The sequence below is a fragment of the Pieris rapae genome, chromosome 20 (assembly GCF_905147795.1).
Source record: "Pieris rapae chromosome 20, ilPieRapa1.1, whole genome shotgun sequence".
Taxonomy (NCBI): Eukaryota; Metazoa; Arthropoda; class Insecta; order Lepidoptera; family Pieridae; genus Pieris; species Pieris rapae.
The window spans coordinates 8,337,288-8,362,160 of NC_059528.1; the positions used below are offsets into that span (position 1 = coordinate 8,337,288).

A 24,873-nucleotide genomic window follows, 5' to 3' on the forward strand; every position below is an offset into this window, starting at 1 on the left:
TTGAACCTGACACGCTCCGAATCGCAGCCTGTCTGCGGCTTGGGGTACCGGTCTGCGCTCCTCATACTTGTCCCTGTGGCAGTGATGTCGACAAACTAGGACATCACGGACTATCATGTCAAAAAAGTGCTGGCCGCTTCTCGAGACATGCCGCACTCAACGATATCATACATCGGTCCCTTGCCACCGTCAACGTGCCTAATCTACTTGAGCCGACTGGAATTGCTAGAGACGATGGCAAGAGACCGGACGGTATGAGTTTGATTCCATGGAAGATGGGTCGGGTTTTGGTATGGGATGCCACCTGTTCAGACACACTGGCCCCTTCCAATCTTCATGGAACTAACAAGAGAGCTGGTGCGGCTTGTGATGCGGCTGAAAAAGCTAAAGTCTGCAAATACAGGGGTCTAGGCTCTGAATATGATTTGTCCCATTCGGTGTCGAGACCCTTGGTCCGTGGGGTCCTAGCGCATTAAAGCTTTTTAGGGAATTATCAAAAAGGTTAGTCGACATCACAGGAGAACGAAGAGCTGGCAGCTACCTCGCACAAAGAATTAGTCTAGCTATTCAAAGAGGGAACGCTGCTAGTATCTTCGGAACCTTGCCTAAAGGGACTCCTTTTAATAATATTTTTTAATAATTAAATTTTAAGGTTAGTTATTAGATATATTTTTAGTTTGTAATTGTATATTAATATAATTAAATGTATTTTTTTAAATATATATAATATATAATACATTTTTCATATCATATATATAACATAGGTTATATACTCTTACTTATAATTAAAATATAATAAAATATTTTCCATTTGGGATGTTGTTTATCATTTGAGTTTTGACAATTGACATAATAATTCTTCTTAATCAAAATTTTCGAAATTTATTTAATTTATTATTATTAAGACATAAATTATTATTTGTCAGTAAACTTACCTAAACTAAATTTTTGTTGTTATTTTTTATATTTGTTATTTTATTCATTAATTATCTTTTTGTTCGCTGTTGATTTTAACGGAACATTGTTCAAAAAAAGAGCATTAAGAAAATAAATGTATGTAAACCCATTTATTTACAATAATTACAAAATGTTTATTTGCAACCGCAAAATGCAAATCGCAATGCGTCTTGGAACCTATACGACTAACTACTGACACTTTAAATATTGGAACAAAAATTATGTAGCTAAGAATATTTGTTTTTTTTAGTGACTTGACTTTTAAAACAACCAGAATTATAAATTTTAATATATTTACTGTTCTAACACTAGATGGTATAAATGTAAAAATAAAGGCCACCTTTTCTTCACCATCATATTGTATCACAATGTAAAAATGTAACAACATAGTTGTACGATGGTGTAATATATAGGTGGAACTATTCCTGATAAAGTTGATGTTCTGAGGTGTTTGATGGTCAAACATAATTTATCTGAATCTGAATGTAATCTTATTCTACATGTTTATATTGTGAGATACCATTTATTTATATGTTTGAATATTTCACTAAGAGAAAAGGGCTACTTACATTGAAGTGTTAATCAATACCTCATGTAATTCATTCAAAGAACATATTAGCAATCTCTTGCTAATTATAGCCTGTTGATTTTTTTTTGGTCAATAAAAATGTAGTGTCATGTTATGTAATGATGATTTGAGCTATTTATGCCATATCACTATGAAATACAAAGATCTCTATGTTTATTTCTTATCAAACTCAACAAATAATTGTGAAATAGTAGATAAGGTATTAGTTCACATTCAATGTCTTGCTCGAAAACAGAAGAGTAAATCATATTTTAAAAGTATTTTTAATGGGTATTAATTTTATTTGTACAGTGATAAACAGATTGCAGGTACATAAATCAATTGAAATAAAAAATAATCTTATAAAGTAACTTTTTTATTCAGAGATCTTGAAAGAATATATGTTTACAACAATTTAACTGGGTTTTTACAGAAATAATGAGTAACAGAGGATTCCAATTTGCTATTGATAGAGGTGGTACATTCACTGATGTATTTGCAAAATGTCCTAATGGCAAAGTGAGGGTTATGAAACTACTGTCTGTAGATCCACAAAATTATGATGATGCACCCCGAGAAGCTATAAGGAGGATATTGCAAGAGGTTTGTATTATTATTTATTCATAATAAATAATTATCATGTTTTTTAGAATAGTAGAAATGTCAGTTTAGATACAATTACATAAAAGTGATCAAATATTTACATATTTAATTATGTAATAAAAATTCTCAAATTGCTTGAAGTATTAGTATAAGTATATAGTAGTAATATTGTTAAACTACACTATAATTTTAGTTCTTTAGATATTAAATTGAATTTTAAAGGGGAGCTCTCTGAACTTTTCATTGATACGTACAGAAAGCTGTTGTATTTTAATATCTCAAAGACATTTGGTACATAGTTACTCATAACAAATCTTAATCATATATCAGGAAACAGGAAATGCCCTAGACAAAAATGGTAAAGTGAACTCCACACTAATTGAATCAATAAGAATGGGTACAACAGTAGCGACAAATGCCCTGCTAGAGAGGAAAGGAGCAAAGATGGCACTTGTTATCAATAAAGGTTTTAAAGATTTGCTACTCATTGGAAATCAAGCTAGACCAAATATATTTCAATTAGTAAGTATTCTGCTTGATGTAAACTACAACAATAATTATTTTTATGTTTTGGCTTCTTTATTTAAAAATTCAAATATTCAGGGCGTTCCGAGACTTTGGAACAAGGGAAGTACTATAAATATTGAAGATAGAATATTTTGCTGAAAGAAGAGTTTATAAGTTTATACACTGTAAAGTGCTTATCTCAATTTCTCCCATGTTAAATCTAATAAATTTATTTGTCTATTTGTTGTTTTATAGATATTCAAATGGCAATGATGCTTATGTTTTCACATTAAAAAAGAAAGTACACATTTTATTAGGGTATGAGATAGTCCAATGGAGGAGGATACACATGATTTGCCTCTGTTTGTTTGTCTGGTTGTAACATACCCAACACTCACTTTGTGCCCTATCAAAACCTCTTAACCTAAAGTAGTTTACAAGTACTATTTTATCTATAAAACTCTTTCGTCTCTTTCTTTTTGTGTTGAATGGAGATGGATAAGTATTTAAATGCAAAATCGATTTCGTTATTATAGTAGGTATCGTTATTTAGTTCAGTGTGGCAGATTAATATATCAGGGGGATACCTTGTACGAGGTTAAGTATATTCCCCAAATATGAGCCCAATATATATGGCCACGTGTCAAGGATAAAGGATCAGTTTAGTAAAAAAAAAGTATGAATATATTTCAGAATATAAAACGACCCGAAGTTCTATATAAAGAAGTAGTAGAAGTTGACTGTCGTGTTATACCAGCATTAGAAGAGCGTTGTCAAATTGACAAATCCAAACAGAACTGGAAAGAAGTACAGGGTACCACAGGTCAAAAGATGCTGGTCATAAAGGATATAGACGAGGAAGCGGTAAAGAAAGATCTAGCCGCCTTGAGAGAGAAAGGGATAGATAGTATTGCGGTTGTTCTTGCTCATAGCTATAACTATCAGGATCATGAAGTGAGAATTGGCAAGATTGCAAGCAATTTAGGTAGATTTTTCAAAATATATTTTATTTATATCTTTAATAACACCAGAGAAAAGTTGCATTTTAATGTTATGTAGGTATCTTTCTATATACATATAATTGGTTTTGTCATTAATAATCTTTAGCCAGCATTTGATTGAGTACCCCATATTTATTTATTATTATTATTATATTCATTTATTATCAGAAAACAAGGTTCCATAATTATTTGTTAGTAACAATTTACTTAATAGCTAGGTTAGTACAATACATTAAAATCACAATTATGATAATTCAGATTCAATTTCATGTCAATTATTCGTTCATTAATAAAGATAAAGTAGTAAATATTAACTTGGATTATTTAAATTGGATTAATTTTTTTACATGCGTTTGAACTAACAAAGATTCATCTAACAAATAAATTTTGTCATTACAGTTTGTTCAAAGTTGTCTTATTGTTAATCTCTTCCAGGTTTCTCTCAGATATCTCTATCTCACTCTGTGACGTCCATGGTGCGTCTAGTGCCTCGGGGGTATACGGCCAGTGCCGACGCATATCTGACCCCGCATATAAGGGAATATGTGAGAGGTTTCTCTAAGGGATTCACCGATAATTTAAAAAATTCAAATGTCTTATTCATGCAGTCTGATGGCGGATTAACTCCTATGAATTTGTGAGTTATATAATATGTATAATAGCCTTTTTTCGGACATAACATTATTATTATTATTTTTTAATATGTAAATTAAAAAAATGAATGAATGTGTAAATATACATAATATTTAAAAAAATTAAAAAAAATGTGTCCATGGGCGGCGGTATCACTTAACATCAGGTGAGCCTCCTGCCCGTTTGCTTAGTTTATTGTTCTATAAAAAAAAATAGTTTTAGCTCCCTTTAATAATATATTTTAATTATTAAATTGTAAGGTTAGTTATTAGGTATATTAATATTAAAATAATTTGTCTCTTGACATCTTGATTGGTTGGTGTAATTTAACTCTGGTGACCCAACGCACAGAATTCCTAACAGAGTTCGCTAATGAAGACTTCTAGGAAACTTGTGAACTTCTGGATGGAGCTAAACATAAAATATAAACGCGAATTGATTATTAACAATTATTTAAAGGAAGGCAACGCATTTGCGAGTTGTCTAGCAACTTTAGTGCCCGTTTGCATGCTATATAAAAATAATGTATTCTGTAATGTGGTTTTCTTCTTCCCTTCTAGATTCAACGGATCTCGTGCAATATTATCAGGCCCCGCTGGAGGAGTTGTAGGTTATGCTTTGACTTCATACCAGAGAGAGACAAATCTACCTGTCATTGGTAAGTTTAATCTCCATTATTTATTGTCTGGCTTAGTTCAATATACAAAGTCTTTATTATGTTAATGTATTCATAAAGCCAATACGATAATGTTAAAACATTATATATAATATTTACTTCATAATATACACTGTATCGCTAATGTGAACTTCCTCTGCGAATATATGAAGATTTATTTATTAGTTAATAATGAGAGATATAGCTCGATAATGTCGAGAAACATTAAATAAAATATAATAAACTACATGTGTGTAGACTTATGAAAGTCAACAGAAAAGACTTAAAATTGATTTTCAATTCACATTTACTACCAGTTCGCAAGTTCCTTAATTTTTATTTAGTCTAAGTTACCTTATGATACTCTCTACCTATCTAATATATTTTTACTACGCGGTAAAACTATTAAACAATCAATGACTATATACATACTAGATATATAAAAACATTTATTCATTTAGGTGACACAATGTACATGTATAAACGTCAAAAAAATACATATTGAATGCTAAATGTTTCTAATTTTACATTTACTGCCTGGTCTCAATCCAGGGCGTAGAACGGAAGAGAAGAACTGGCAATAAACTACATCAGTGTAAAAGTGATTTGAAAAAAGTTGTTCCCCTTTGCAGGTTTCGATATGGGCGGGACGTCTACGGACGTATCTCGTTACGCGGGTACGTTGGAACACGTACATGAAGCTACTACGGCCGGAGTGACCATACAGGCGCCTCAGTTAGGTCTTTATTCATTTATTTATATCAGAGTGAAGGTTCTAGAGTAAGATTTACAGTTAAATCAGTCAATTGGTTTAAAAGTTTTTGTAGTATGTGTGTATAACCTAGATACCGACTACATTGCCATCTATCGGGTCGATTCGTGAATCTAAGCCATCCAAGGCGCCCCCAAACGCATACAAAAAAAATTCATTAAAATCAGTCCAGCAGTTTAAGATTAGTTCAGTGATATACACACATACATGTCGCGGTGTTTGTGGGGAAACTCCTCCGATACGGCTTGACCGATTCTCATGAAATTTTGTGTCCATATTGGGCATGTCTGAGAATCGGACAACATCTATTTTTTATCCCCCTAAATGTTAAGGGTAGTCGACCCCTAAATATTTTTTTATTTTATTTTAGATACATTTTTATTGTTTTATGAACTGTATCAACAGCATTAAAAAATACATACAACCCTAAATTTTCAACCCTCTACGATCAACCCCTATTTTTTATTATAAATGATATACATCGCAAAAAGACGTTTGCCAGGTCAGCTAGTGTATATATATAAAGACAGTGATTTTCCCACAGATATAAACACAGTGGCTGCAGGGGGAGGATCAATGCTGTTCTTTAGATCGGGGTTATTCGCAGCGGGTCCGGAGTCTGCGGGCGCGCATCCCGGACCGGCTTGTTACCGCAAGAATGGACCGCTCACCGTCACGGATGCCAATTTATTACTTGGTAAGGAAGTTTTTTTTTTTTGAGAAAGTAAAAAAGTTATGAAGAAAAAATCTCATACATAATTAGTTCTTGAGACAATTGAAATTAACCCAACTCCGGTACATTCATCTCCTTACTGTCAAATTAAAAAAAAAACGTGGCACCGGCGACTGCCGCGGTAAAAGTATTGCATAGCATCAACTTATGCAATTATAATTATTTATTTATGTTATTTTGGCAGTATCTTTTTGGAATTTTTTTAATTCAGTCACCAGAATCAGACTAACATCGCTATATAGTCTGTCTCAGTCTAATGCATTCATCGTCACGTCATCGTGTGTTAGGTTTTTTTTTCGTTACGGAATTTCTTGATTTTATCACCGCACTCAAAGCCCGCGATAAAATCTATCCATAACTTAAAACAAACATTTAATGATTCTTTATAGAAGATTTCTTAATTTAGACTGGTCGTTATAACCAAGGTAAAGTAGCCTTTTGCCTAATTATGACTATTAAAAGACATTTTAATATTTGTAGGCCGTCTTCTGCCAGAGTATTTCCCCAAGATCTTTGGAGTTAATGAAAACGAGTCGTTGGACAAAGAGGCCACGACGAAAGCTTTTACGAATATGACGCATGACATCAATAACTTCCTAAGACAAGATGGTGGCAAAGAGGTATTTTTTGCGTTTCGTTTCGTTTATTTATTTATATATTTGGAAACAAAACAGATACATCTTTACAATAAAAATAAAGTTAAAAATAAAACACAAAATAAACACATTAGATGTATCCACAATAGGTTTCACTAATATGAAACTATGAATTTTAGCAATGTTAACATTTCCTGATAATCCCAGCACTCATATATATTAAAATTTTATGCTTTATTATTTAAATCACCCCCTAACAGACTTCTTACAAACGAAATGAACACATACAAACATTACGAACACACATATTTCAGATGACAATGGAAGATGTGGCAATGGGCTTTCTGAATGTCGCTAACGAGGCCATGTGTAGACCTATCAGGTGAGTTTTTAGGTCATTTGCGATACCTTATTTAGAAATACTAAATTTGTACTAAAACAGTTTTATCACAGCTTAAACACAGTTTAATATATTTTGTGTTTCCTTTACTAACTTCAGTATTAAGCAAATTAGACTGTTTCTAACAATTAAAATTACAAAAGTCTGCGAAACTAACTTTTTTTCGATTTTTTGAAGTTATACTTTTGGCGCATTATGGAAAAATTATGAGAGTAACTTTATGCGACGCATATTGTCACAAAAAACCGACACCACCGTAAATTATATATGGTTACTAACTTGAGTTAAATTTAATTTTTCTATGTAATACTGAATTTTCTTATAACTAAAATATTCAATACATATTATTATAAATATAAATTTGTTTTTTTTTATCGCCAGAGCGCTAACAACCGCTCGTGGTTATGATGCACGTTCGCACGCTCTGTCATGCTTCGGAGGCGCTGGGGGTCAGCACGCATGCGCTGTGGCCAAACAGCTCGGCATTACCACTGTTCTTGTCCATAAATACGCTGGTAGGTTTTACAATAATTTATTTTTCTTTATGGCAAGAGTATGACGTTTGAGGGAGAGCAAATATTGAAGTGCCTGTCTGCTTCGATAACAGGACATCACAGAAGGCGAATTTTTTTTGTGGTATAGTGGGCAAAGGAGCAGAAGGCTTGCAAGTGCGTTGCTGGCCTTTTGCCACCTAGCTGTAAAGGGACATTATATCATAAGTGAGCAAATGGGAGCAAAGTTTGTTACTATTTACACAAATTAAAAAAAAAACCCGTGAGTTATATAACCTAACCTAACCTAACATTAGTTAATAAATTATGAAATAACAAAAAGCTGGTTACATTGGCAACCACATGGTAAGAGGACAAAGGGAAAAGAGTAGAAGAGGGTGCTCCAAAAAAAGGTCTATAGAAGATCTAGAAGCATTAGCGAAATCTGAATCAAGAAAGAAAGTCAGAGGGATATTGGAAAAAAATCCACAGATTTTACATTCTAGACGCATTTACAGGTATTCTATCAGCGTACGGCATGGCTTCAGCCGATGTGGTACAAGAAGCGCAGAACCCGTGTGCCCTGGTGTACGCTCCTAATAATTTCGCCGAATTGGATAGACAACTGGAAGTGTTAGCTGGTGTCTGTAAGAGCAAGTTGAAGGAACAGGTTTGTTTTTTGGTTCAATTTTAATTTTGAGTTAAATTTCTATTATGTGTTGATTTTTTTATAATGCGGGTAGACTGTAAACCATACTACTTACGAGCAGGGTTGGTACTGGATTCCTGAGATCGTAGGTTCGACTCCCGGCTTTGCATCTATGGATTTTCTATGTGCGCACTTAAAATTCGCTTGAACGGTGAAAGCTTTGCTTGCCGTAGACTCAAAAAGTCGACATGTCAGTCACAGGAGGCTGATAACCTACTTGCCTATAAGATTGACAAATGATTATAAAACAGATACAGAAATCTAAGGCTCAGACTTAAAAAGTTTGTACCGCCACGAATCTATTTATTTTATTATAACGCGGGTAGATGCTATAAACTTGCGTTTACCCTCATTTTGCTTCTTAAATAAAAAAATTATCGAAATATTATATTGGCACCAATATCTCACTAAAGATAGAAAAAAAATTCTAGGGCTTCAAGGACTCCCAAATAGTGCTGGAGCCCTACTTGCATCTCCGGTACTCTGGTACAGACTGTGCTTTAATGGTCTCCCCCAGTACCGGAGATTCCCCGCATACAACTAGACATGGGGACTTCTATACTTCGTTTATTAACAGGTGAGGCCGGGAAAATTTATTTTTATTTATTTATATATACATTCTAAAACAATGTGTATGCCTAAAAAATACAAGAAAATATGACATCACATATTTAACACACATACACATCAATTACATTAGAACTTAGGCAGTATATCAAAGGAAAAAACTAAACAAATAACGACAAAATAAATAATAATTACTAAAACTTAAACATAGCAAAATAGTAAACACATAAAAAAATTTGTTGTAAGAGCGAGAAAGCCTATTCACTGGACCATTCAAAGTCAGCTACTTTCTATATACTTTATGTATAGCCAAGACGTAGGTACGTATAGACTTTTAGTTCGACTAGCTCTAGGATACAAAGAAAGAAAAAATTTCGTACTATTATATTTGCTTCTTGATGAATTAACGATTTTAGATTGACATAATATACGGAATAACGTACGTGCGAATAGTGTAAAGTAAAGTAAAAAAAGTATTATAGATACATACCTATTAGTCTTTATAATCGGTATATATCTAGAACGTAGATAGATATATAAAGAAAGAAAAAAAGCTTTATTTCTGGGGCAGTGTTGTAATTTTCCAACATTAGATCCTCGCTGTATTGTGATCCCTAAATATATGGTTCCCAAAAATAATAGTAAATATTTTTAAATTAGGTACAAGAAAGAATTTGGCTTCACATTATCAGAGCGAGATGTTTTGGTGGACGATGTAAGAGTCCGTGGGATCGGTAGGAGTCAAGTTTTAGAAGAGAACGCGCCACCTAGCGGTAAAGGGACTCCGACGGTTGAGAAGGTAATAAAAAACATTCTTCAAATAAGATTTAAATTACAAATAATTATTAATTAAATTGTCATAAGATATATGGGAGTAGAGTTTGTTAGTATTTTTCCAATTTAAAAAAATGTTAATTAACGTTTTTGTCGAAAAGGGAGAGTGCGATTGAGATCGATTGAGAGAGAGTAGGAAAGAGAGGTCGAGAAAAAACACGCTATTGGTTTATGTATTCGCTTACCACAGCCCGCATCACTTATTCTATAGGTAACAGATGTGTCACTTAGTTTTAAGAACCCATAATAAGAAATATATATATATATATACAGTTTTTTATTAGTCCAGCGTGAGAACTACTACCCCAAATTATATGTTATAAGCCCTTGTTTTAAACGATTAAAGACACGCACTGGGAACCGAGGTTTCTATCTCCTCGTTAAAGTTGAATCTCAACCTGACATTCAATACATATAAAAGCTGTTTATATGTATTGAATGTCAGGAGTAACTGTATAGTATATGTAATTTATGTTTGAGCAAGCTTCACTAGATGATGATATGAGAGGGTGAGACGTAAGAACCCTACGGATCTTTAAGCCCTACAGACGTACCCTTACATATAAATAGTGAATATATATATAAGTATAGGAATATATATAGATAAGTACGGGATGCCTGTACCAAGAGAACGAAGGTAACAGACGGTGCCCTACGGGTAGGAAGGCCCAAAGGTTCAAGGTGGTAGGCTTATATCAAAAGCCACCGGATAGGCTCATCTGAAGGAGTCTTCGCCACTTTGAGAGGAAGCGAGAAATGAATATAATAATAATAACTCTTGCCCGTTTGCCCACTGTTCTATAAAATAAAAAACATTATCTTAAATACTAATTACACCTATTCATACATATATAATGTTATTCTAGTGAGCTGTTGGTGTATCGCACCTTCAGCTGTTAAGATTTGGAACACGTAATCCATGTCAGCAGTCAGATGATGAATTATGAACATCAACTAACTGCTGATACCAAGATTAATATAATTTAATTTTTTTTGGGTGAGTCCTTCGTTTAAAGTTTGAATACTGATTTTTTTATAGAACAGGGGGCAAACGGGCAGGAGGCTCATCTGATGTTAAGTGATACCGCCGCCCATGGACACTCGATGCTAGAGGGCTCGCGAGTGAGTTGCCGGCATTTATTCCGGTTCTCGTAAATTTTAAAGAAATAATGATAACTTTCAGACTGTGAAAGTTTACTTCGAAGGCGGCTATCAAGTGACTTCTGTGTATTTGCTGGAGAAGCTACAACCAGGCCAGGAAGTTCTAGGGCCCGCTATAATTATGGATAGTCTGTCTACTATTCTGGTCGAGCCTGGTATGTTCTTCTTTCGAATATTATTTTATTTGCTTACCCTCCCTACCTGTGTACCTATCTAGTATCTAGTATCTATATCCAAGGATAGTTAGTTATATTTACTAATATTTATGTTTGTCAGCATTTTTCAACCTCAGTCAAGAATGAAATATGATTGGAAATTCGTTATGAAAAAATACATCAACTTAGTGTTCAAGAACACGCTTGCACGAAGTAGCTTTATTTATTATTATAACTATTTATTTAAATAAATTTAAATATATGTACACAATGAATATTATATATTTATAGTATAAAGTAAATCTTTACATTAAAAGAAATCAGTGAAGCAACAACCTTTTTTAGGTCTGGGCCTCAAATGTCTGTATCTGTTATATTTGTTAATCGAATAGGCAAGTAGGTGATCAGCCTCCATTGGTGCACAGCCGGGTTACGAACCTACGACCTCAGGGACTACAAACTTCTTGTAACCGTTACATTTGGTTCAACAATATATTTTTCAATTACTATGTTATTCAGACTGCCGAGCCGTTATAACGAAATATGGCGATATCCGTATAACGATCGGCGAGGGGAAACGCAAAGAAGTGTCGACGGATTGTGACTCGGTCCAACTGAGTATATTTTCACATAGATTCATGTCCATCGCTGAACAAATGGGGAGGTAAGTTTATTAACGCGTATTAGGCTAGCAATATTCATCATTTCCGCTACTGACTAGTGAAACACACGTACAACACGCAGAAGTTAACTAGGCACCTAGCTGTAAAAAAAATAAAAATAAAATACGTTTATTTTGGTACATAACATCATCAAGATATTACTTATTCCACGTCATTAAATTCAAACCTGTTGGCATCCCTACTCAGAAGACAGAGGGCGTAGGCCGAGAGAAAAAGCCTAAAAACTCTCAAATGACGTCATCATATTTTTTACTTCGGATGGATGATTTTACGCAGGGAATTTGGTCGGTTTTGAATTGAATTTCAATTTTTAGACATAGGTTCCCGCAGGCATTTCTTTTGTTCTATTCCATAGCGGTTCTTGATTTACAGGGTGTTACAAAGGACGTCAATATCGGTGAATATAAAGGAGCGTTTGGATTTCTCGTGCGCCTTGTTCGGCCCCGACGGGGGCTTAGTATCGAACGCGCCACATATTCCCGTGCATTTGGGAGCCATGCAGGAAACGGTGCAGTACCAGGTACTTAAATATTACTTTCATGATGATCATGACGTCTTTTGTATGTATATCTATTTTTTTGTCATATTTTACACGTTATTCTGTAACAATATTAACCATTATTGTCGACGCATTATGAACTGAAGCTTCGGGTCATAAATTATATTTATCGGTCTGTCCCTCGCATTACAGATATCATGGACAGGTGTAGTGATGTACCTAATAATTGTAGAGGTGCATATCGTACGATCGAAATGTTAAATTATGTTTAGAATTAAGCTAGTTTAACTATGTATTTAATATTGATTTTTTTAACTTGAGAAAAGCATAAGTTATTAAAATTTTATTTAAGAAATCATTTTTTTTGTAATCACTTTCAAAAACAGTATAAACTGTGAGTAGACAGAGGGCTGAGCGAAATACGGCTAGCGCTGCGGATTAGAAAGATAGAAAAGCCTGCCTTCCGCTGCCGTATGCGTGACAGAAAGGGATGTTAGACAGACTGACACCGTAACGCGTTACGTAACGAAGCTGTTGTTGCCCTCCGATAAGAAGTTATTACTTCAAAAATTTTATTTCTCAGCTTCACGATATCGTGGAACTAGATACTCCATCATCCATAACATACATAAAGATATGTCGCTTTGTGTTGTTTTTTTAATGTGTTCCAATGCCCATTTTGATTTATTTTCTATGTATTATCGTAGATGAAAGTCCGCGGTGACTCAATGAAGCCAGGCGACGTGTTTCTCGCGAATCACCCGAAAGCCGGGGGTTCCCACCTCCCAGATTTGACTGTTATAACGCCTGTTTTCCACAAGTAAGATAACTTTATAAAAGAATTACAGGATTAAAATATCCAGCAAAGAAAAGATATAAGTATTCGTTTTCGTTTTGTTTAGTTATAGTTCTACTTAATAGCAGGAGAGCACCAGGGGAGTGTCAAATCTCCCCTTTTCTAAAAAGGCACTTTATTTGCTTAATAGGCTTGGTGTCTCCCGCCAGGACCGGACGTCAACTATTTAGCAAATATCCTCATGATATTTTTGTGCTAGTCGGAGTCTGCCGTTATTATATATTTGACAAGTTTATAGCATGATTTTTCCTGCTGCGATCTAAGCTCAAGTAAAATGTCAAAAAAATGCCGGATAGCGCATCCCGGGATACCCTCATGCCAGTCTCGAAGTCCAGATCGCACCTGGCTAAAAGTTTTTTGTGATATCTGAGTGTTAAAGCTAAGTCATCTTTTCCAACACAGTTCGAAAAAGCCGATATTCTTTGTGGCGTCGCGTGGTCATCATGCAGATATTGGGGGGTTGACTCCCGGATCTATGCCTCCTCACTCCACCAGTCTCGCTCACGAGGGGGCAGCTTTCAAGTCCATGTTATTGGTCGACGGAGGGAAATTTAATGAAGAAGAGTTGGTCAGAGGTGAGTTTCAACACTTATATCGTCAAAAATTCACCTACTAAATAAAAAAATGTTTTATTTATAATAATAAAAGCCACTTAATTCATGATTTTCAAAATTTTTCAGAGCTGATGAAACCTGGGGAAGTACCAGGTTGCTCGGGTACGAGGAACTTAACTGATAATTTATCGGATTTAAAGGCGCAAGTTGCAGCCAATCAAAGGGTATGTAATATTTATGTTTTAATAATAATAATAATCTCTGGCATTGAGAGTGTCCATGGGCGGCGGTATCATTTAACATCAGGTGAGCCTCCTGCCCGTTTGCCCCCTGTTCTATAAAAAAATCTTTATTTTATCTTTAGAGAGTTCGGGAAGTATGTAGGAGTATATCGGGTTAGAATAAAAACTTAATAATTTATTAAAAAACCTTTATGCAAGTACTGCATAATCATCATTCCATATTATGTTTAACATTGGTATACCTACTAGAGAGTGAAGGCCTGCTCCAAAATCTTCCACCTGTCTCTCATCCTCGTCACCATTTTCTAATCCTTCCCCCGTTTATTACATCTTCCCAGGTTTCTGTCGAGTCTTTGCAATGGGCGATTTACACTTTAACATTATTAAAAGAAATGTTTGCAAGACAAAAACAAGTTATATTGATAATAACGCAGCAAAATAAAGCAAAGTTTAAAGAAAAATAAGAAAATGTAGCGAAAAGAATTTAACCTAAAAGTATATGTGAACTGTATGCTGCTGAGAATGGCAGTAGGCTACGCCCTCTGCAACGTACACATACACACACCACAATACACACAACGATAAAATCGCCGACCCGGTGGAAAAGAGAAGTGATGTTCTTGTTCGCTCCAAATTAGCTAACAACTAGTCTTTTCAAAAAGGGTATCTGTGTTTTCTTGTGTTTTCTTTAAATGTGTAAAAGTTATGTTAATAAAAGACAATACTAAAAAGGGTTTATTTAAAAGGCCGGCAACGAACTCGCGATGCATTAAGAGTGTCCATGGGCACATATCATTTAACATCAGATGAGCCTCCTGCCAGATTGCTCTATTAAAAAAGACTATGAAATTTTGGTTCGTAGGTTATTATTGTCTTTTAAGAAAATTTAAAGGTAAATGTAAAATTTTCAGGGGATCCAATTAGTCGGTGAGCTGATAGATGAGTACACTCTTCCAGTAGTACAGGCGTACATGGCGCACATACAGAAGAACGCTGAATTAGCAGTTAGGGATATGCTTAAGGTAGACGAGATTTCATTTCTCCTATTTAAATAAAACTTCTTTTGACCAATTCTCTTGATTTTCAATTTTATATGCACTGACCCGGCAAACGTTGTTTGCCGGGTCAGCTAGTAATCAAATCTAGTAAAGCTAGTAATCAAATCAAAAAATTAAAGTTATAATTAACAAAAAAAACATAAGGGATGATTGTAGAGGGGTGAAAATTTAGGGTTGCATGTATTTTTGTATGGTGTATCGTAAAAAAATGAAAACGGAAAATTTTGTCTAAAAAATAAATAAAAAAAATAGATGTTGTTCGATTCTCAGACCTACCCAATACGCACACAAAATTTCATGAGAATCGGTCGAGCCGTTTCGGAGGAGTTCGGTCACTAACCCCGTGACACAAGAATTTTATATATTAGATATTATATATTTCATTAGTGTTGGCGTGCGATGCGATTCTCATTACTGAGGTCGTAGGTTCGATCCTCGGCTCCAATGTACTTTCTCCTCATGTGCGCATTTAACATTCGCTCGACCTGTGAAGGAAAACATAGTAAAGAAATCGGCTTGCCTTAGACCCAAGTAATCGACATGAGTCAGGCACAGGAGGCTGATTAATTGAAAAATGATCATGAAAAAAGTACAGAAATCTGAGGCCTATACCTAAAAAATGCTGTAGCGCCACTGATTTCATATTTAATATATGTTTAGAAATTAAGTGCCAATTTAAATTCCAGGAAATTGCTAGAAAATCTCTAAAAAACACGGGAACAAAAATATTAAAGGCCACCGAACACATGGACAATGGCAGTCCCATAGTACTGACGGTCACCCTTGATGAAGACCAGGGATCAGCTATTTGTGATTTCACGTAAGTTATACTGTACTTTATGACAGTGTAGTACTTAGTGGCATCAGGACTGGATGCAGTGGACTTTCTGTCCATGGGCGCATTTAAGACTCCAGCGAGTGAAGGCTTAAGAAGCCCAAAAATTCGATGGCGTGTATCCTACTTACCCATTAGCAATTAAATGTATTGTATGAAAAGCAAATTCGGCCCCAAACGAAGTACTCTTCGCATAGAGATGCGAAGAGTACTTCGTTTGGGGTACGGGAAAAGTATATGTGAACTGGTATATGTGAATATGTGGTATATGTGAACGGGTACTGGGCAGCTCCTTCCACTTGACCTGCATCTACCGCATTTACCATGGAGAGTGTTCAGTCACCGCTATGAGGAACCAGAATTGAAGTATTTCCAAACCAATTCGACTTAGGGTCCTTCAAGAAGAATTTACCAATCCTTAAAACGATAAGTTAACTAAACAGGCTACTTCTATTTTATTTCGGATATTTGTTTTAAAATAAGGGTTGTTTGATGATTTGCTATTTTAATAGATTTTTAATCCGACTTTTTCTCTCGGCCTACAGCCTCTGTGAGCCGATGAGTCGGGATGTCTACCGATTCAAATTTAATGACGTGAAATAACTGACACCTGTATCTTTATTTCATAATAGTAGGGGAGCCCAAGAGGGGATTTCGGGATTTACTCAAGCGCGGCAGATTAATATACAGGGGGATACCTTGTACCCGGTTAAGTACCTCTACCAAATATGAGGCCCATATATAAGGCCGCCCGTGAAGGATACAGGATCAGATTAGTAAAAAAAAATTGATCATCAGACATTCTCGAGCGCGTCAGATTAAGGTAGTGTGAGTTAATCACATCCTAAAAAGTGTATATTCCACTAATCTGACAATTTGAGAGTGACGTAAAGAGAGGGGAGGGCAGCAAAGTTGTAAAAAAAAACGTCATCTTGACATTCTCGAGCGTAGCTAATTTTTTTTTTATTTTGAATGAAATAATTCAAGAATATTGAAAAATATATAATCTGACGATTTCCGCAAGCCGAAATAACAAAATTTCGTCGATAAAGTTCGTGCGATAAACGCGTGCAGCTGCGTGATGCCTACATTTCCTTCTCCGCGTTTCCCTCAAAATTAGATTTCATGTGAATTTGAACCGATGGGGACCGATAGATTTTGAGAAATTTTGAAAAATCTAAAAAAATAACAATTTGTTTTTTTGAAAGTGTTTTTTTGCAATAACTTTTAAACGGCTTTATCCATCAACTTCAAAAAACTAATCTATCTTTAAGCTTGAAAAACGACGTCGATCGCCACCAAACTGGTCAAAATCGGTTGATTCGTTCGAGAGATATCGTGAACGAAAGAAAACCGAAAAAAGTGTTTCTATCACATAACTTCGACATTTCATATCGGATTATCGTTTTTGATGAAATTTAATAATTAGAGCTTAAAAAATGCGTCGATCGCCGTCAACCGCGAGAAAATTGCTTGATCCATTCAAAAGTTATTGGGGTTTGAAAATTTCAAAAATAGTGTTCTATGAAACTTCTATCAGACTTTCGAGCTGAGAGAACTCAAACGCATAGAAATATTATTTCTTTGAACTCAACGAGCTCACAAGTACAATTTTAAGCGCCCAGGAATGGAATTGCAGGCATGGCCTTTAGGGTGAACCGTTTTTCTAATATTTTTTTTGTCAGATCAGGCAAATCCCTCTAGATAATCGTCAGATTATGAGACAGTACGTTTAGAATATAAATCTGAACCATATATATCTTAATCTGACGCGCTCGAGTATTTCAAAATGGCGATTTTTTTTTGCACATTATAATAATGGCTGCGAGTTTGCGTCAGCTCGAAATCGTCAGATTATTGAATGAGAGCTTTTTTTTTGGTGCACTTAACACCCCCTTAGAAAACCTGACGCGCTCGATTAAATTTTTTTTTTTTTCATTTTTAACCCTTATTTACAACCACCCCCATCATGCAAATGATCAGATTAACATACGTACATTATTAAAAATACGTAGGACATTGATGCTATCAATATCTGACGCGCTCGAGTATGTCCATACAACAGTTTTTTTTTACATATTTAAACATCTATAGCCGCTTTCCCCACCGATGAAAAGGTATATATCATGTAACATTTTTTTCTTCTTATCATCTAAGCTTTGCAACCCAATAGGTCTCCACGACGCTCGAGTAAATCCCCATTTAGCATCGTGGGCTCCCCTACCATAATAATCATATTTTATTTATTTATTTTATTTTACTTTAAAAACCGGCAACGCACTTGCGAGCCCTCTGACACTTGGGTGTGGGTGTGTCCTTCGACGGAGGTATCACTTAACATCAGATGAGCCTCCTGTTCCTTAAAAAAACCAAAAGTGAATGATCACGAAAGACACACAGATTTTGGCCCAGAACTATCAGATTTTGGCGCTATTGGCATTTCTTCATTTGATTTACTGGAACAATTTTAGGCAATATGTCAGCCTTTGCTTTGTGTCTTACTTTCGCTCATAAAATTCGATGGTTTATTGTGATATGGTTTTGCAGGGGAACTGGTATAGAGGTTTGGGGTAACCTCAACGCCCCGAGAGCAATTACTCTGTCTGCCATCATCTACTGCTTGAGGTGTATGGTGGGACATGATGTACCACTTAATCAGGTAATATATTTTAATATTTAGGATTTTGTTAAATTAACAAGAATATATATTGTCACTCCATCGAAATGGGCATGGTCATATGCTGGCCGTCGTCATGTGGGAAAGATATGGACACACAAAACACAAAAAAAATGTGAAACTTCTTTATGACCTTATTTTTCGATAAATGATCTGCTATATGCAACTTTATAGAAATTGGTTAAATAAAGTTATTATAAATTACAGAATTTATGAATTAAATAAAAAAACCAAGTATATATTCTAAATATATAATAATTTTTTTGTAAATTAATTAACTATTTTGTTACAGAATTAAGATTAGAATTTCAATAATTGTAAAAGAATTATTACTATCATTGTTATCGTTAAAATATATTTTCTCTTCGAATCAACCTTGGTAGGGATAAGAAAAAGATGGCGCGTAACGAAAACATGTGACGCGTAACCGAAAAATGTGTTGGCAATTTTTTTTCCAACGCCAAAAGAAGTTTCACTTCAATAATTTAACATGATTCCTTCTAATGAACTACGAATAACACTAACTTAAATTATAACGAGCAGTGGGTTTAAGGCACCGATCTCTTTGCCTTGAACCTTTTAATCACAATTGACACCTTTCATTCAACATCTCATCACCACAATACTCCACTGAATACTCAATCAGAACTACCCTCAACTCTGCGTAAAATCAAGATGGCGCCTCTGCATTGGTAATCTAAAGAGTACATAATATATGTGGTGCTCTGAAATCTCTGAAATCCGAGTTCCTTAGTGGATTGAATAGTTTTTATAAGTGTATAAGTTAACCCTAATTTAGTTTATTTATTGCTTTGTAAATAGTTGGAATGAAATGATTTGTTTATTGAAAGTAACAGTTCACCATCGTACGAGTCGTATGAATTCAAATTTTCACCAATTCATTTCATATAATTTTTCATTCAAAATTCCGCAAAAGCCGGCAACGCAACGTCTAAAAATTTGTGTTTATGGGCTGCGATGACTGACCTTTTTGCGATGTTATATAAAAAAAGGGATGTTATTAGATAAATATTTCTTTATACAATAAAAATATGTATTTTGAACAGCAATATGTTACAGGAAATGTTAAATAAGATTTTACTTTGAAGTATTTGTTCCTTCAGGGTTGCCTGAATCCAGTGAAAGTGATAATTCCAGCAAACTCCATTCTCGATCCTTCAGAGGAAGCGGCTGTCGTAGGCGGTAACGTGCTGACGTCGCAACGGGTCGTCGATGTTGTGTTGAAGGCTTTTCAGGTTAGTATTTTAATATTTAAGAAAATGAAATCGATCTTAAATACCCGTTAACATCATTTACCTAGATTATCCATGCCGACGGTGGACCCGATATCTCAAAAAATACTGAACTGATTTGGATGAAATTTTGTTTTTGAAGAAGTTGTGGAGAAAGTTACAAACATTTATGACGTCTAAATAGATAACAATACCTAAATTATATATTATAACGTCAAAGTCCAAAATAATTTATTCACAATGTGCATTTATGAACCTACAAAAAATGTACATTAAATGCTTCTAATTTTACATTTATTGCCAGTTCTCAAATCAAGGGCGTAGAACGGAAGAGAAGAACTGGCAATAAACTCTCCGCCACTCTTTTTAATCGCCAAGGTTTTTACACAACGTTTGTAAGGAGCTGCAATTATTACACCATGTTTGTATGTAGTATATAATTGTTATTTAAAATATATAAATGATTGTCAGGTGTGTGCGGCATCTCAAGGCTGTATGAACAACTTGACAATAGGAGAGAGTGATTGGGGCTATTACGAGACTGTGGCGGGGGGAAGTGGGGCGGTAAGTAGCAAATCTATATTAAAAATTATATAAAGCCGTCTTACATTGATAAAATATACGAAACAAAAAACAAGTGAATAAAGTACATTAAAAAGAAAACTGAAATTAAATTTAAAAAAAAAACCATTTAAAAGAAAAAATAAATTGTTACTTCTGGTAAATAAAGTCAATTTTTTCCACTTTCTTATATCCTCTCTTCCTTTGCTGGAAGGAAAATGTCTACATCTTTATAAATTGTATAGCTCGTGTTCGTACGAGACACATCGATTGTGATAATGTTGTCGTAAAAGGGGAGGGATTCTTAAAGAAATTAAGGAAAATTTGCCTATTTATATCCGTCCATTAGGAATAGCGTGCAAAAATAATAAAACTTGCTTGCTTACAATCCAAAAGCATGAAAAATAAAAATAATAATAAATAAACCCCCCTGCCCTTTCTTAATTGCAATAATTCAAGAAGAGAAGAGAAAGTTAGAAGGCCAAGCCTTAGTCAACCAAACTTTTTTCAGGGTCCATCCTGGCACGGGACGGGTGGTGTACATACACACATGACGAACACTCGCATCACGGACGTGGAAATTGTTGAGACGAGATATCCCATTCTGGTCACGGCGTTCTCCTTGAGACCCAATTCTGGGGGTTCAGGTAAGAGTCGATGATTCATTAGGCTATTTGACAAGGTTTTGCAAATCATTTCAGATTTCATTAGTGACTGAAGGACCTATAGAAATCCTTTTTTTGTGATTCTTTTGAGGATATAACATTTATTAATCAATCAAAATATGCACGTTTCCCATCCCATCCCATTTAAAGGTAGTTAATTGATCACTAAAAAACTTTCGGCCGTCAATCAATAATATCTTTGAAGGCGATTTCAGATATTTTTTTACATTGCAAGAGGAGATCATAATCACTACATAGTATAAAACAAAGTCGCTTTCTCTGTCCCTATGTCCCTTTGTATGCTTAAATCTTTGAAACCACGCAACGGATTTTGATGCGGTTTTTTAATAGATAGAGTGATTCAAGAGGAAGGTTTATATGTATAATAACATCCATTAAATAGTGGAGAAGTACTGTTATTTTTGAGGTTTCTAATGTGATGTCGTAAGTAATTACATTTTTTCCGCTTACTTTGCAAACGCAGGCTGAACCCTACGAGTTTTGTCAAAATAATGTACTAAGTATTGTACACATTGAAAAGGTCTACAGAAAAGTCCGTGATGGTATATGTCTATCTCTTATGGATAACCCACATTTTTATATACAACGTTCACAGATTTTCTGTAGTGTATTTAGTATCAGCATTGCACCCGTGCGAAGCCGGGGCGGGTCGCTAGTTAATAATAAATCCAAATCCCGGGAGTACAGATCTCTTAGACACTCCAATTGAAATCCCTCGTTAGTAGTTGTTTTATTAATAATATTTGGACGAATTTGGGATGTCTAGTAGGCCAAAATATTTTTTAAAATGTCACATAATATTCTTAAATTCTTAAAATTTGGCAAAATATACAAGTTCCTATATTATCTTTTATTGGTGAAATTATTTATATTTCAGGTGTGTTCTGTGGTGGCGATGGGGTGGTTCGAGAGCTGGTGTTTAGAAGGACTGTTCAACTCTCTGCTCTCACCGAGAGAAGAGTTTTTCAACCATATGGGATTAATGGTAATCTGTGTTTATTTTAATTAGGATATGCAATGTTTTGTAGAGTATTTAAAATATAGGCTCGTTATTTTCTAGTCCTGTACTACGAAGATAGGTTAAATAAAGAAGACTCATAGCTGACTAAAATGTGATTTTAGACTTCATAAAGTTCATAAAGTTCTCTTTTTTGGCAATAAAAAAAACTTAGTTGAAAAAAATGTAGGCAAGTCAATTTCAGGCCTAGAGTCCAAGATCTAGGTATACTCTAGAGTTAGTATTAGTATTTAGTAGTATTTTAGTATTACTAAAATTTCTTATGTATATATAATTATTAAAATAAAAATATTGAATTGTTCACTAAATAAACTTCAATAATTGGTTTTAGGAACAAATCAATAGGAAATTGATATTCAAAACTAAAATTCAAATTACAAATAGGTTTTCGAATATCAAATTGCCCCCTGCTGGGGCGTGGGCCTCATGTTGGATAAGGTGTGCTAGTGGGGCTGGATCCATATATTTTCCATCCACGAACCCTTAGCTGGCAACACGAATGGCAGAAAACCTCTAAAAATATGTAATTGATTGAAGGTGGTTCATCTGGAGCCGTGGGTCTGAACCTTCTGCAGAGAGCTGGTGGAAGACTTATTAATCTCGGAGGAAAGGCGTCCATAGAGGCTTATGCTGGGGTATGATATTTTAAATATTATTATTGAAGTGAAGTTCTTTATGAGCGTTGGAAAAAAATTACCGTCACATGTTTCAGTTACGCGTCACACTTTTTCGTTATGCGCCATCTTTTTCTTGTCACTACCACGGTTAATATAACGATAACAATTTTGGTAATAATTATACGATTAATGTTATTCTAATTGTAATTCCGTAAAAAATTGTTAATTAATTTACAAAAAATATGCACTTGTAATGTATTTCAGAATTTACATTTAGTTTTTTTTATGAAAATTTTAAAATTCTCTAATTTAACTTTATTTAACCAATTTCTATAAAGTTGTATATAGTAGATCATTTATCGAAAAATAAGGTCATAAAGAAGTTTCACTTCTTACGTGTGTGTATTCTTATGTGTGTGTGTGTGTTTTTTTTATATAACGATGTGGTAAAAGGCGCAGTTTGATCACACAAAAGTTCCTTGATTTTAGGGAATATTTCATTCAGATTGTATAATAATCAGAATCAGATGTATTTTTTTTTGTAATTATTGTGTTTTTTCCCGGTCAAGGATATGTGACTGATGCAAAAAATAGATAAAAACAATCCGTACTGCGGATAATATATCATGTTAAAATTTCAGCCCACAGAAATGTATATAAAATAACTGGAAGTTTAAGGCCAAGCGACTAAGAGCTAAACGTCGCTAACGAGCTAGTGCGCTGTTGGCCTATTAGTAAATTGTATGTTAACAATTTTAGGATAAATACATCATGCACTCTCCCGGTGGAGGTGGCTTCGGAAATGGCCTCAAACGGCCAAACGAAGAAACCGTTCAGTCCCAACAAATGTTCCAGGAAAGAGGAAGCGTGTTCGAATACCGGAATGCGCAGGAGTCTACGTAAAACTAACAAATAGCATTTTTTCTAGCACAAATATACGTAACATATATTTTGTATTGAACTTATATAATGTCTAGACCTCAGCTTTTGGAGCTTTTGGGTTGGTCAATCTTTTAGGTAAGAGCTTCCTTCATTGTTCACAACATTCTTCTTTCACAAAGAGTAAGAATTAAAATAATTCCCAATAGTGGAACATCGCTTGCCCCGGGGTACAAAGTCGTAACAGCAAAATCTATTTCTTTTCCTATTTATCGATTCAAACATTATTGTTTTAGAAATATATAAACCACGGTAAAAGTTAAACTTTTTTTCACATTATAGACATTTAACTAAAATTTTTTTGGAATAATATTCCATTAAGGGTATAAAATCGCTTTATCAACCTTAATTTAATACTATATATATATATATAAAAGTAGACTAAGTCTCCAACTAATATTTTTATTGAATTCTGTGTCTTCGAGAGTACGACATACATAATACTTTCTAGTATTAATAAGCCTTCACAAAAATTCGCTGGTTATAGTGTAAAAAATGATTTTGCAATCTAGGCATAGACATCGTACGAAAGAGATGACATACAGGAAAGAGACAGTTGCATTTTCTAGTATATTTCTAGTAGGAATAAGTTACAGTTATTTCAGTCACAAAGGTATTGCTAATTAACAAGTGTGATAAAGACAATACATAATATATAAGCACAATTTTATACATTTAGATATTTAGCAGTAATCGATACTAGCACACAATGTTACCGAACGTACAAAAATATTGTTGATTTTGTTTTGAAAAACAGCTAGAGTTTTAATGTGAATTGTTATTTTATTATTAAAATTCTATTCAAATTAATGGTTGTTTTATTCATTGGTTGTCCAATTAACGAAGAATATCTTGAGTTTTTAAACGCCTCTAGTAACCTTTTGCAGGCATCGGGATATGACGAACCTGGTGTAATCTGTGTCATGTCAATACTTTGCCGTGATACAAATGGTCCCCAAATACCAGGATGGGCACAAACCATCGCTGCTGAACCTTCTGATGTCCTCCTGTCACGATTATAAGTATTCAGACTACTTCAAACAATTAATGTAA

General features: G+C 34.5%; 1 protein-coding gene across 2 annotated transcripts; it reads left to right on the forward strand.

Moving 5' to 3' along the window:
• The first annotated feature begins 950 nt into the window (after positions 1-950).
• On the forward strand, positions 951-24,630 carry LOC110998731 (5-oxoprolinase). 2 transcript variants are annotated; one of them, XM_045632508.1, is made up of 29 exons: positions 951-1,053; positions 1,959-2,128; positions 2,459-2,650; positions 3,329-3,620; positions 4,072-4,273; positions 4,830-4,927; positions 5,557-5,664; positions 6,241-6,393; positions 6,910-7,049; positions 7,340-7,407; positions 7,807-7,940; positions 8,435-8,586; positions 9,057-9,202; positions 9,853-9,991; positions 11,210-11,342; positions 11,862-12,006; positions 12,398-12,545; positions 13,232-13,344; positions 13,783-13,955; positions 14,061-14,158; positions 15,088-15,198; positions 15,921-16,054; positions 18,617-18,728; positions 19,871-20,002; positions 20,471-20,563; positions 21,072-21,207; positions 22,124-22,231; positions 22,802-22,899; positions 23,641-24,630. In XM_045632508.1, exons 2-29 carry the CDS (start codon positions 1,964-1,966, stop codon positions 23,782-23,784), a joined length of 3,867 nt encoding a protein of 1,288 aa, XP_045488464.1. In that variant the 5' UTR covers positions 951-1,053; positions 1,959-1,963; the 3' UTR covers positions 23,785-24,630. The 2 variants fall into 2 exon arrangements, with proteins under 2 accessions (XP_045488464.1, XP_045488465.1); XM_045632509.1 differs by lacking the exon at positions 951-1,053 and adding an exon at positions 1,736-1,854.
• Positions 24,631-24,873: the final 243 nt, after the last annotated feature.

Coding starts and splice junctions, on each gene's coding strand:
- LOC110998731 (XM_045632508.1), top strand. CDS start 1,964: ATGAGTAACAGAGGATTCCAATTTGCTATTGATAGAGGTGGTACATTC. Junction 6,394..6,909: donor GGATGCCAATTTATTACTTG/GTAAGGAAGTTT, acceptor TAATATTTGTAG/GCCGTCTTCTGCCAGAGTAT. Junction 21,208..22,123: donor ACCCAATTCTGGGGGTTCAG/GTAAGAGTCGAT, acceptor TTTATATTTCAG/GTGTGTTCTGTGGTGGCGAT.